The sequence below is a fragment of the Bombus flavifrons genome, chromosome 17 (genome assembly GCF_040668555.2).
Source record: "Bombus flavifrons isolate JBK064 chromosome 17, iyBomFlav1_principal, whole genome shotgun sequence".
Taxonomy (NCBI): Eukaryota; Metazoa; Arthropoda; class Insecta; order Hymenoptera; family Apidae; genus Bombus; species Bombus flavifrons.
In genome coordinates this window covers 4,782,393-4,795,245 of record NC_138458.1, presented here as the reverse complement: position 1 = coordinate 4,795,245, position 12,853 = coordinate 4,782,393, and the positions used below count along the sequence as shown (strand labels likewise).

General features: G+C 38.1%; 1 protein-coding gene across 9 annotated transcripts in view; it reads right to left on the bottom strand.

Annotated features, from left to right (window-relative positions):
* KrT95D (phosphofurin acidic cluster sorting protein KrT95D) overlaps window positions 1-12,853 on the bottom strand; it is a 172,346-nt gene that overhangs the window by 7,063 nt on the left and 152,430 nt on the right. For 7 of the 9 annotated variants that reach the window (XM_069130835.1, XM_069130837.1, XM_069130838.1 and 4 more), the window contains 6 exons: window positions 11,667-11,771; window positions 5,608-5,876; window positions 4,615-4,820; window positions 3,723-4,061; window positions 2,675-3,072; window positions 551-667 (listed from right to left, as the gene is read on the bottom strand). In XM_069130835.1, the coding sequence (XP_068986936.1) occupies window positions 551-667; window positions 2,675-3,072; window positions 3,723-4,061; window positions 4,615-4,820; window positions 5,608-5,876; window positions 11,667-11,771 (1,434 nt within the window). The remainder of the gene's footprint in view (window positions 1-550; window positions 668-2,674; window positions 3,073-3,722; window positions 4,062-4,614; window positions 4,821-5,607; window positions 5,877-11,666; window positions 11,772-12,853) is intronic. The other 2 variants (XM_069130836.1, XM_069130840.1) reach the window with 2 other exon arrangements.

Here is a 12,853-nt window from a genome sequence, read left to right as displayed (position 1 = left end):
CTTATTCGAAAACTATTTCTTAGAGTAATACGTCTTAAAACCAACATGTTAAATTTTTTACGAGAAAACGTAAGAAGAGTTACAGCATTTTTCACTTAAAAATGTTTCTCTATCGAAACTTACAGTTACAAGGATTCTTTGCTTTTTTAAATAATCTCACTTGGTTTGTTAACCGTTTTTCTTATCAAAACATCTTCCAGGGTATTGAAACTACGTTCCACTGAATATCTCTGTTGTTTTCATAACAGCAGCTTCGTGAAAGTTCCAATTGGAAATTGGAAAGTTCAACAACTTGGCTTTGGGCGAACCCCAGTGCGACAACCGACAGTTAAACGTAAATTCTTCATTTTCTATAATTCTGTTCTAATTATCGCTATAATTTTAATTACAATATGAGTCTAATAGCATTATCATATGGCGGTAATTTTTACGTTGCGTAAGAAGAAAATTTCTAAAGAAAATTTCGATTTCTCTTATCCTAAAAAATACTGTGATTTTCGTACGTTTTGTATACACGTAATATTATGAGAAAACTGGGACATGTTGTTACCTCTTAATGGAATGTTGTGAGTCTTCGCAGAGCATATAAGTCGTGTCACGCCTTCCACCGTTTGACTCTTTGGCTCGTTTTCCTTCTCTTTCTCTTTCTTCTTACCCAGTCTCATTACTGCAAATGAAACGAACAAACGCATAAAATTTATTTCTGAAAACTAATACCATTTGAGAAAAATACAACGTAGTTAAATGTGAATTATATTTAACTCCTAATTGCTCTCTTGGGATTTTCTCGTTTTAATTTAATTTAATCTCATTTTATGCTACCAGTTTCGAATATATACTCACACATATGATCCATGTACGTATAGTATACGTGAATAATTACAAGCTCAACTGTATTTTTAGATTGTTCGTAATATTAAAAGAAAAATTGACCGAATTGTTTGTACAATTTCGTATTACAATGTAAAACAGAATTGAAGATTAGGGAAACGATAAACTTCTTTCGAAGTCTCGAAGATATTAAATTTTCTCTTAAAATTGTACTTTTGCTTCTGACAAAAGATACAAATTCAGTGTTAATTTTGTTATGTTTTCGTTCCATATTTCGTAGATTTTCCTCTGTTTTTGATTACTATTATTAATCCCTCAGGTGTACTAATCACTAACTTATTTATAGTTTTGTTTTGGATATCTTCCTACGTGGATTTTGTGCTTCTTTTAGGGTTCTGGGTCGTGTTTAGATTAAGACTCGATGCTGGCCATCGTCATAACTCTATTCAGCATCGTCTTGTTTGAGAAATTGTCTTTTCGTCTGCAGTTTCAGTTATTGAAGAAAATAATCTTCTCACGTAATACAGTGTTCAATTTAGCCATTTTCAAAAACAATTTCACTTAACATATTCAGGCATTCAATCAGTGGTTCCTTAGAAATATCAAAGAAACAACATAGAAAACATTTTTGAGTTTGCAATTGTCCAAAATAATGTACATATAAATAATTGAGACTAAAAATTGTACGTATGAAAATTAAATTAAAATTATACGTATATAATATACCAATGACAGTAAATATATATATATACACACACACACACACACAAATATATTACATTTTACTAAAAGTTATCATTAACCAGTTAGTTAGTATGTTGCGACCTCTTTGAAAGGTGTGCACCTGAAATGTGTGGCAAAAAGTGAGCGATGACGAGTATACTCGTCAAGCGCAGAGTACGCGAGACTGTTATAAATTAGAATTATGTTAATTAACGAAATGACTGTTTTACGGTTTAACTTCATTACTGCAGTCTACTGCAATTACTAAATTGGAATTTAAACAACAAATTGTACTTGTTACGTGTGACGAGTATACTCGTCAAACGCAGAGTACGCGTGGCTATTATGATATAGAATTAAGTTAATTAACTAAATGGCTGTTTTACGGTTTAACTTCATTACTGCAATCCACTGCAATTACTAAATTGGAATTTAAACAACAAATTGTACTTGTTACGTGTGACGAGTATACTCGTCAAACGCAGAGTACGCGTGGCTATTATGATATAGAATTAAATTAATTAACGAAATGACTGTTTTACGGTTTAACTTCATTACTGCAATCCACTGCAATTACTAAATTGGAATTTAAACAACAAATTGTACTTGTTACGCGTGACGAGTATACTCGTCAAACGCAGAGTACGCGTGGCTATTATGATATAGAATTAAGTTAATTAACTAAATGGCTGTTTTACGGTTTAACTTCATTACTGCAATCCATTGCAATTACTAAATTGGAATTTAAATAACAAATTGTACTTGTTACGTGTGACGAGTATACTCGTCAAACGCAGAGTACGCGTGGCTATTATGATATAGAATTAAATTAATTAACGAAATGACTGTTTTACGGTTTAACTTCATTACTGCAATCCACTGCAATTACTAAATTGGAATTTAAACAACAAATTGTACTTGTTACGCGTGACGAGTATACTCGTCATAATGCGAAATATCGCCGTTTCCTCGTGACGAGTATACGCGTCAGAAACAGCCAACTGGTTAATCTTGCCAGTGGTACTCGCATACTTTTAGCAATTGCAAAGTTGCCAATATTTGTCATCTGAATAAAAGTTGGTTAATAGGAAAGTTACAAACGATGCAACTTGACACGTACTTTTTTGTTTCTTCTCCTTTGTGGTGTAGTTCATGGACAAATAGTGACCGGGAGTTTCACCCAGAGGCGGAAGTCTCTGAACGTGTAACGCCCTAAACGCCTGTCTTAATGTGTTCTTGCCCTTTTCACCCTGTGTTTGCTTGCTCCAATAATCGAGTTGTAACTCGACCGGTTCCCAGCCTTCCCTCGTTGGTTGACCGACGTTCGGGCTGCTTGGTGGCGTTAACCTACCAGGAAGTGGAACAGGTAATGCAGGGGGTGGCAGAGAAGGTGGAGAGCCAGACATAGTCACGTTGCTCTCTTCGAGGTCAACCGACGCGGAGGAACTGCTGTCCGGACAACCCACGCGGACGTCGTTTATGAATGGGATGAAGATTTGGCTGCTGTCGTCTGTTTCTCTGCGAAATTAAAGCGCAACGATGTTTGGTTCTTGTTATGATCTCTGCTTCAGCGTACGAACAGCTAAAGTCCCAATTTGTATTTTTATACTTTAATATCTTCTGTAATTTGTTTTCATAATAATTTTTATAACAAGATTTTATGACGATTCGTGTCAGTAGCAGTTGGTTTTAACAACTTTCTATTGTGAAAGATAAAAGCAACTTTCGAGTTTGGATGGAATTTAGACGCTTTTATGAAGATACAGTGGAGTCAGAAATTTATTTTTTGAAAGGGGATCTTTTGATTCTTCGAAGAAGATTTCTTGGAAAACGGAGATTAACAAATTTCCCAGCGATGCTATACTTATCCGCACCTTTTTCTGCAAATTCAAGCCGAATGGGAGGGGGGGTGAAAAACTAAACTAAATTGTTTTCTCAAAGGACAAACTCTATATCTGCAAAAGTTAGAGACTCGAAGTTCGGCATAGAAACTCTTCATTAAAAATAAACAAACACGTGTTCGAGCTTTTTTCGAGATTCAACCCCTAAAAGCATCTCATAAATTGAAAATACTGGGTGGGCAAAGCCACTCGGGTAGCCTAGTAACGTGTAAAGAAAATCCATAATGTATATACGTAAAAATCAATTGAACCGCCTGGATATCGTACCTGTAGGTAACCATGGCTTCCGCAATCGGCAGTAGCAAGGTTGTACCAGCCGAAGCCAAATACTCGGAAACTCTGGCCGCACCCTCGCTCGCGCCACCGCCCTCCCTTTCCAATAATTCTTTCCACTCGTCACCGAACAACATCGAGTACTTGGCGTCTATGGAGCCGAGGTATTTGGACAACGTATTGGAGCCCAGAGGCACGACGAAGAACTTGAGATAACTCTGCGGTCGAAAACTCAGCTGATCCACGTAGTGGCGGAGCACTGCATTCACGAAACCGTCACCACCAGCAATGACTACTTTGATCGGTGCCGGCGGCTTAGCGGAGCTGTTACAACTAGAAATGACAAGATGGTTTCGTTATTAATAAATATTATCATTGTTATTAATATTTTCATTATTCTATGATATTTGTATTTATATTGTATTAGAATTATATCTTCCAATAGATTCGCAGCGAAATACTAGTGAGGATAAACCGTTAATTAATCAGTTAGCTGTTTTTGACGAGTATACTCGTCACGAAGAAATGGCAATATTTTGCGTTGCGACGAGTACGCTCGTAGTTGTTGCGGACTTTTCGAAAACTTCGAAAAGTGTGCACATAAAATGTGCCGCAAGAAATAAGCGACGACGAGTATACTCGTCAAACGCAGAGTGGCTGTTATAACATAGAATTAAGTTGCAATTAAATGACTGTTTTATTTTGTGATTTGGTTACTGCAGTTTTATATTCGTTATAATACAAAATATTGCCATTTCTTCATGACGAGTATACTCGTCATGACAAGAGATATCGTAATTTCTTCGTGATGTGTATACTCGTGAAAAACAGCTAACTGATTAACTAAAGGGAAGATCGTTATGTCGTTAAGTAAATTATTAGTTACAATTTCTGTATTCGCGTGACCAAACACGTGAACGTGGCACGAATATCCGCCGGAGAGGCGGTCGTCAGGACCCTGTGGTTCCTCTCTTGAAGTCTCGTGGCCAGCACAGCCGCGCCAGGATCAGCCAGCGACACCAACGACACAGCGTCCGGCAAACTGTCATCCGGTAAGACCCGGCTTAATTGCTCGACCAACGCTTTCCTCGGCTGAAACAATACGTGGCCCGCTTTAAATGCGCGTTTCCAGCTTGACGTACGAGCCAAATGTTTCAAGATTACGATCGCGACTGCTCTCACGTTCGAGCGCAATTAAATTCTATCATGGACAATAAATTGAATATATCGAGAATTTATACGCGTCGCTGATTACGAAGATACGTACGTAAATAAGGGAGCCGCGGAGAATCGACATTCTCATCTGTTTTATGTCGTATCGATTTGCATTTCTATGCAGTGGGAGAATCTTTTTCGTCAAATAGCTGTGAGACGAGCGACGATACGGTGACGTCGCTTTCGTATTTAATACACCGTACACTATATACGATATCAAGATAAATGTATATACTAGCAGTGATACACTACTGTACATAGTGTATAGTGCACATGGTCTATGTAGTGCACAGTGTACATAATATACAGTGTATATGCCGTATAGTGTATATAATGCATAGTGTATATAGCGTATAGTGTACATAGTATACAGTGCATAGCGTACATGGTGTATACAGTGCATAATGTGCATAGTGTACATGGTGTATACAGTGCATAATGTGCATAGTGTACATGGTGTATACAGTGCATAATGTGCATAGTGTACATGGTGTATACAGTGCATAATGTGCATAGTGTACATGGTGTACATAGTGCATAACAGTACATAGTGCGTAGTATATATAGTGCATAGTGCACTTATTGTATAGTGTAATTCTAGCAGCGATACACTGTATACTATATACGATACGATATGCTGTGTACGATCGAATTTTCCATCTACCTCCGAGCTATTCAAGTCGGCAGGAGGCTTCAGGTCCACACTGAGGCTATGCTTTTTGGACTTATTGGTGGCCGGCACGCCTCTGTCGCGAGTAAAAAGCCTGCTCCGTTTGTCGGTGTTCTCGGCCTTGTTATGCTGTTCCGATTTGGGCGGCGAGCCCGTCACGTAATTCGGCGGATCGTTCGCCTCGTGATCCGTCCAATTCTCCGGGTGCGAGTCGCTGTCCGCTCTTCGGGAACTATCGTCACTTTGCCTATCCACGCCACGTTCTGCAACGAAATTTCATTACTCTTCGTCGCGGTGCATTTGCCTAATCGTGTCGCAGGAAATTACCCGCGCGTTGCCGACCGTAAATTCGGGACATAATTTGTAAATTCCTATTTCGTTTATTTCTTCATCTTGTCTGAGAAGGGGGAGAAGATGTGGGTTACGCGTAGAGAATATCTGAGGGATATTTCGAAGGTTCGGCTTAACATTCATTTGAAATTACTAATTTGATAGTAAAAAAGAATTTGCGAATAAAGAGGTGAATTTTTTTTTAGGGAAACAGCACCACATTTTCCTCTATTCTGCAATTTATTAGGAAATTAAATTAGATTTAGGCGAATCAAGTTGCTCCTTTCACTCGTCGATTATGGCCCCAACTTTACGATCAATAACGTACGTGGCAATTGATTAATGTGTGATCGATTAACCCGCAGAGAAGTACACACACACACACACACACACGCACACACACACACAGACGGCTCTATTAACGCGTTCAAACGAATCGTTGTACTAACGTACACTACGCGTTTAATTAATCGACGCGATGGCTCGGTTCGATACATTGTACGCGTGTTGTCAGTTTGCCAGAAGTGCGACACCGCTAAATGAAGATCAAGAGACGTTTAGGCGGCTTTTCCTGGAAATCCTGAATTTCCAGAGAACCTGAGCCAAACTCGAAATTATCAATTGCTCAACCATTCAGCGATAAAACAATTTCTTCTCGTTACCATTGCAGAATTTGCAGCGACAAAGTGGCAACTGCAATATGTTCAAACTGTAAAAGCAGGGGACGTCTGCAAAGTTGATAATTTGAAGTTCTTTTTTTCACGCGTATATTCGTGAAACGCAGTTAACTGATTAATTACTACGCACGAAGTTCATATTCATCGTCTAATTGAATTTCGTCCTCCGACAGATTAGCCAAGGGATCTCTGAACGTAAATATTCATTTCCTATCGGAGGTTTGACAAACGTCCATTTAGCCGGGCTACACTTTTCCAAATTTGATTCACGCGAGCAATTGAAATGATTATGATACCCTCAAAAGGTTTATTCGTCACTGCGTGTAGTTAAAAATTAGTAGATTTCGCAGGTCTCCATATGACATACCGTTTACACGTATTGCAATTAAAAAACGATTAAAGCAACTGTGTTACTATAATCGTGCTATTATAATTATATACAGGGTGGTTGGTAACTGGTGGTACAAGCGGAAAGGGGGTGATTCTACGCGAAAAAAGAAGTCTAAAATATAGAATAAACATTTTTCGTTTGAGGCTTTGTTTTCGAGAAAATCGACTTTGAATTTTGGCTCGGTACGCGTGCACTTTATCACGTTTCGTTATAACGGATCTCACTGTAGATCGTTGTCTCGATGGGAAAAGGTGTTGCGCCGCGTTGATGCCTCGACCTGTCGGCGTCCTGTTGGTACCAATCCGCCACATTTAAAAAAAAAATAAAAAAAAATTTTTATTCTATATTTTCGACTTCTTTTTTCGCGTAGAATCACCCTCTTTCCGCATGTACCACCAGTTACCAACCACCCTGTATAATAACCATTTTAATATTTTAACAACATTTACTAAATATTCCTGCAAAATAGCAGGCGAGATTCCCTCAGGAGTGACAGTTTCCCGAATATCCAAAAATCGATGATCCTCCAGATGCGTCGCTCTTCTGTTAAACCGACGATATATTGGGTTGGTAACTAAGTGACTGCGGATTTTGTCAATACCACCTAATGACAAGTACAGACGTTTTCGAAATCTCAAGGTGACCTTTGACCCTTTAAATGGAACTATATATTTTTTTCACAGTTGTTCGATACAGCTTCTAATTCTCTACAAAAAAGTATCTAGCTACTTGTATCCGAAAATGGACAGTTTGAAAGATATTGCAATGTTAATTTCGTTGGGTGCAGCGTATGGGAGACACGGAAAAGGCGAACGTAAGAGCACCATGTTATCTTCCCTTGTCTTTCATACAACGAGTCTTACAAGACTAAAATTGTATAATACTTTTTTGTAGAGAATTAAAAACTGCATTGAACGGTGTATAAGAAAGTGCCTGGTTCCCTTTAAAAGAGCGAAGATCAGCAATATTGACAAAATCCGCAACCGCTTAGTTGCCAACCCAATATGTACGTACATATATAGTATGTATAATATATATATATATATATATATAAGAGAACTTACTAAAACGTATCAATGGAAAAGGATACACCACACGAATCTGCGCGCAAAATGCAACGGGCAACAGGCGTTCGTGATTCGAGACAGTCGGACATGTGTTTTTCTTTTCTTTTCTTTCGCTTCTATTCGTTAAGAAGATCAGTGAAGCTTCAAGAACACTCGCAATCGAACGTATGGCGTGTTAATCGGTACAGCGACCAGAGATAGATAGATAGAAAGAGACAGACAGAGAGAAAGAGAGAGAGAGAGAGTAAGAAACAAGTAGAGTTAGTAAAAGAAGAGAGACAGCGATAGATGTAACAATATAGTTCATAGTATAAAAAGAGATACGTACGTACAAGTAGATAGAGAGAGGCAGAAAGAGAGAGGCCAGCGGGCAGGGTTTTTGGTGTTGCAATTTGCTTTTCACTTTTGTTTAAATTCGCTACGTACAGACAGGCGTATAAAAGGCACACAGACACACGATTAACACAATCTCTTCTGCAGCAACGATCTGGACGTTCGATTTGAGGGAAGAGAGATCTGCCCGCTCTCTTTCCTTTTTTTTCTTTATCGTTGAGAGAAATCGAACTGGATTTTCATTACGTCGCGGAAGCAAACAAAAATGACTACAAAAGAGATCAGATGGTAGATAAACGTTTATTTCCATCTCATTTCCTTACAGATATATCAGTATCGGTCTTACAGGTGTGTTCTAACGTCTACCACGAACGAGGGCTTTCTTGTCAGCGTGCTGATCGCGTACGACGCAAGGATAATGGGAATACGAAGGTCCTTAACCAGTCAGCTGTGTCCGACGAGTATACTCGTCATGAAGAAATGGCGATAATTCGTATTATGACGGGGCGTGTCGGTGACTAAAATTACAAAATCAAACTGTTGCTTTGTTACAACTTCATTTTATGTTGCAGAATATTACAGTTTGACGAGTATACTCGTCTTACAGCTGACTGGTTAAGAGCAATAGAATAATTTCGATATATTGTATGCAGCATGAAATCACTTTGATCAATTATATGAAGATGAAAGAAGAGCATTCGGCGCAAAAACGAACGTAATTTTGCGGTGTTAATTTATTAATAAACAACCAAATGGGATGACTCGTTCCGATTGGCGTACGTTCGCCTGATAATTAATTTGGTCCGCGCCGATCAACATGCAACAGCAGAGCAATTGTCTTTTTTGAGGATGCAACTAAATACTTTTTCCTCGCACTTATTTTTGAGTTATTTTGTTATTCGATTTGACGACTGTTGCTCGTCTTTCCACCGAATGCTTCGTTCGCTTGTGTTTTCTAAAGGACAGAAGAGAAATGAGCCAGGATACGAAGGAGTCGGTTTGAAAAGGTTTTCCTTTTTGACTTGGGTCATTTGTCGTGTTAAGGTAACTGAAACGTCCAGTGTCGCAGTGAAAAGTGATGAAATTATCGAGGCTGACTGTGATTTTAGCTGGTAGTGTATAGGTACTACGAGGAAGAAATTGCACATTGAACGATCATTGCTGGTGTACGGTGGAACTAATAGACATCTAATTACCGAGTTTCGTATCTTTGATCACGAAACAGCAAACTTCTGTCGGTTAGCAAGAGGTGATTCACGCGCTCGAGTTCCTTCTGCAATCTACAAAATTGCGTACACCGCCATATGTAGCTACATGTTTCAGTCTGCCAACTAACAATAAGCCAAAACTGACTAAATACACATTGGCCAGATACTAGCGCGATTGTCTAATTTTAATTATTTGTCTACTTCTTCCTCTCTACGTTCAAAACTTGATACTGGACGAGTAACTTTGAACCGACCCATGCAAATATTAATTTCATTAAATACCAATTAAATTATTTATAAATAATGAATAAATTATTGAAAAAAGTCTGTCAGATAAAATTTGTTCTGTTTCGAGCGGGACGTCTCACGATAACCAGCAGATTTGCCTAGGTGCAGGCGTTTACGAGATCTCGAAGTGACCTTTGACCCTTTAAATGGAACTATATATTTTTTTCACAGTTGTTCGATGCAGCTTCTAATTCTCTACAAAAAAGTATCTAGCTACTTGTATCCGAAAATGGACAGTTTGAAAGATATTGCAATGTTAACTTCGTTGGGTGCAGCGTATGGGAGACACGGAAAACGCGACGTAAGAGCACCATGTTATCTTCCCTTGTCTTTCATACAACGAGTCTTACGAGACTAAAATTGTATAATACTTTTTTGTAGAGAATTAAAAACTGTATCGAACGGTGTATAAGAAAATGCATGGTTCCCTTTAGAAGAGCGAAGATCAGCTTGAAATCTCCAAGGCACGTCCACCTACATAAGATTTGCGACCATCGCGAGATGTCGCCCTCGAAACGAAGCAAATTCTGTTCGAAACGCTTCTTCAGGCTTTAGATTCGGAATATTTCATCGTTTTAAATATTTCTTGGTATGATTCATTGAAAAACATTGCATGGCAAACGATATTTGGAATAGTTCCTTAGATTATTTCATATAACAGAAATATAACACTTTCGTGTATTATAGCATTCTACTTAAAAAGGAATTTTTTTTTTAGAGATAATTACAAATGTTTTAATTTGGAAAATGAAAGTGAATTTCAAATAGGTTAATTTCGAGTAATTAGAGAAATAATTGACCAACTGATTTTATTGTTCCTAAGGAGAGAGGAAAGAAGTACGTCGTTATATGAGTTGCGTTTTAAACTACAAAAGTGTACGTGCTGTCAGATATATATACACAGGGTGGTTGGTAACTGGTGGTACAAGCGGAAAGGGGGTGATTCTACGCGAAAAAAGAAGTCGAAAATATAGAATAAAAATTTTTTTTATTTTTTTTTTTAAATTTTTCCATCGAGACAACGATCTACAGTGAGATCCGTTATAACGAGACGTGATAAAGTGCACGCGTACCGAGCCAAAATTCAAAGTCGATTTTCTCGAAAACAAAGTCTCAAACGAAAAATTTTTATTCTATATTTTCGACTTCTTTTTTCGCGTAGAATCACCCCCTTTCCGTTTGTACCACCAGTTACCAACCACCGTGTATATGTGTATAATATTAATACAAGGATACAAAGAATATTAATATGCGATTACGCTGCGATCAATCGACATAAATCTTCCACTTGATATGAAAAATTGCCCTGTTTCTGTAAGAACAAAATTACTCTCGCGAAACACGTTGCACGTTAAAACGTCAATTTTACCGATTACATAATTACCGAAAATCACCGACTATCGTGCTCCTTGTCGTGTAAAGTATATCATAACATTAATTTCCGCTACCAAGCACATTTTCATAGCCACGACAGCACGAAAATATCAAAAGAAAAAAAATAACGACAAAAGATCTACAATCAAATGAACTCATTCGATCTACTCTTTTTCCGATGAGCAGCAAAATCGTCGCGAGAAGGTCAATGAAAAAATGAAAAAAAGACGTGTCATGCTGTTGAAATTCACGCAGGCATGCTCGTTCGGCGGCGAAGCAAAGATTCTTAATAACAAAAGAAAAAATAAAAGAAAGAAAGAAAGAAAAACGATCCAGGAATAATTTGTCCTTGGAAATGGCGACGATCCGGTGTGCTTTTACATACCTGGAGTGGTGTGTCCGATACGCTGTTTCTCTTTAGCTGGCTGACCTGCGCTCTGCTGACCTATGGCTGTCGCAGCAGTGTTTCCGGTCTCCTCGTTGGTTACTACTACCGAATCGTAACATGCAACAATGCAAAGCCAACGCACCAGACTTTCACTTAGTTAAACAGATCTGAATCCGTATTGGCAACGAAACAACATTTACGCTTCTATTTTTACTCAACCGTTTCTGTCTAAATGATCGGTACGCAACGTGCGATATCTGTCGGTTCGTTACTCATGTTGCATTTCGACGACTTTGCTAGTCGTATTTCGAATCTGCGCTATTCAAACGAACGAAGAAACAATCACGGACGATGGTAAATAATTTGGGAAGTTTCTGGGACCTGGGACGCAGTGGTATTGCTCCAAGTACAAATGAAACGATTACAGATATTTCAATTAAATTATATTATTCAGGATATTCGAATTAGCGTTGAAAGATTTTAATTAATATCGAATACTAGAAAGGAGGATGGTGGGGCAGCCAGCTACGCTCGTTAAGGCCCAGAACTGAAGACGACGCGTCGCGAGTTCGAATCCTCGGTAAGAAGGATAAGCAAAAAAGGGACGGAAAAACCAATATTTCTCTTACTAGAAAAGAGGATTGATAAGAAAACTTGAATGTAATTTAATAATAATAATTATTAATAATTTAATGTCAATTATTAATACTTCAGTGTATTGTATAGGAAAAACTACTTTGCTATATTTCTCATTGTTTGCCTAGGAATATTACAATATTATATCAAGTTTCCTAACTTTTATAATTACACGCTCCTGGCCACGCGGGTTCTTTGATAAACCTCCGCTGAGGTTTCAGACAATCGATAAAAAGAGACGATTAGGATACTCGTGTCAAGCATTTTAGCGTAATATATTTTTGTAGAATATCAGAATTTCATGTCGAATGCTTCTAAATAAATATTGTAGGTGTTTGCTGCGATCGCTAGGCTTGTTAGAATTGCCAACTCTTGTCCTACGCCTACGACACAACTACGAAAAGACTGCAAGACAGGGAATTAGATATCAACAGCGATTACATTGCTCAAACAAGTAATTAGAAATAGATAAATAAATAAACGAAGATAATTGTTCCGCTAGGTCGTTTTCTCTACATGTAGGTGTTGTCTTTTTATTTTCTAGCAGA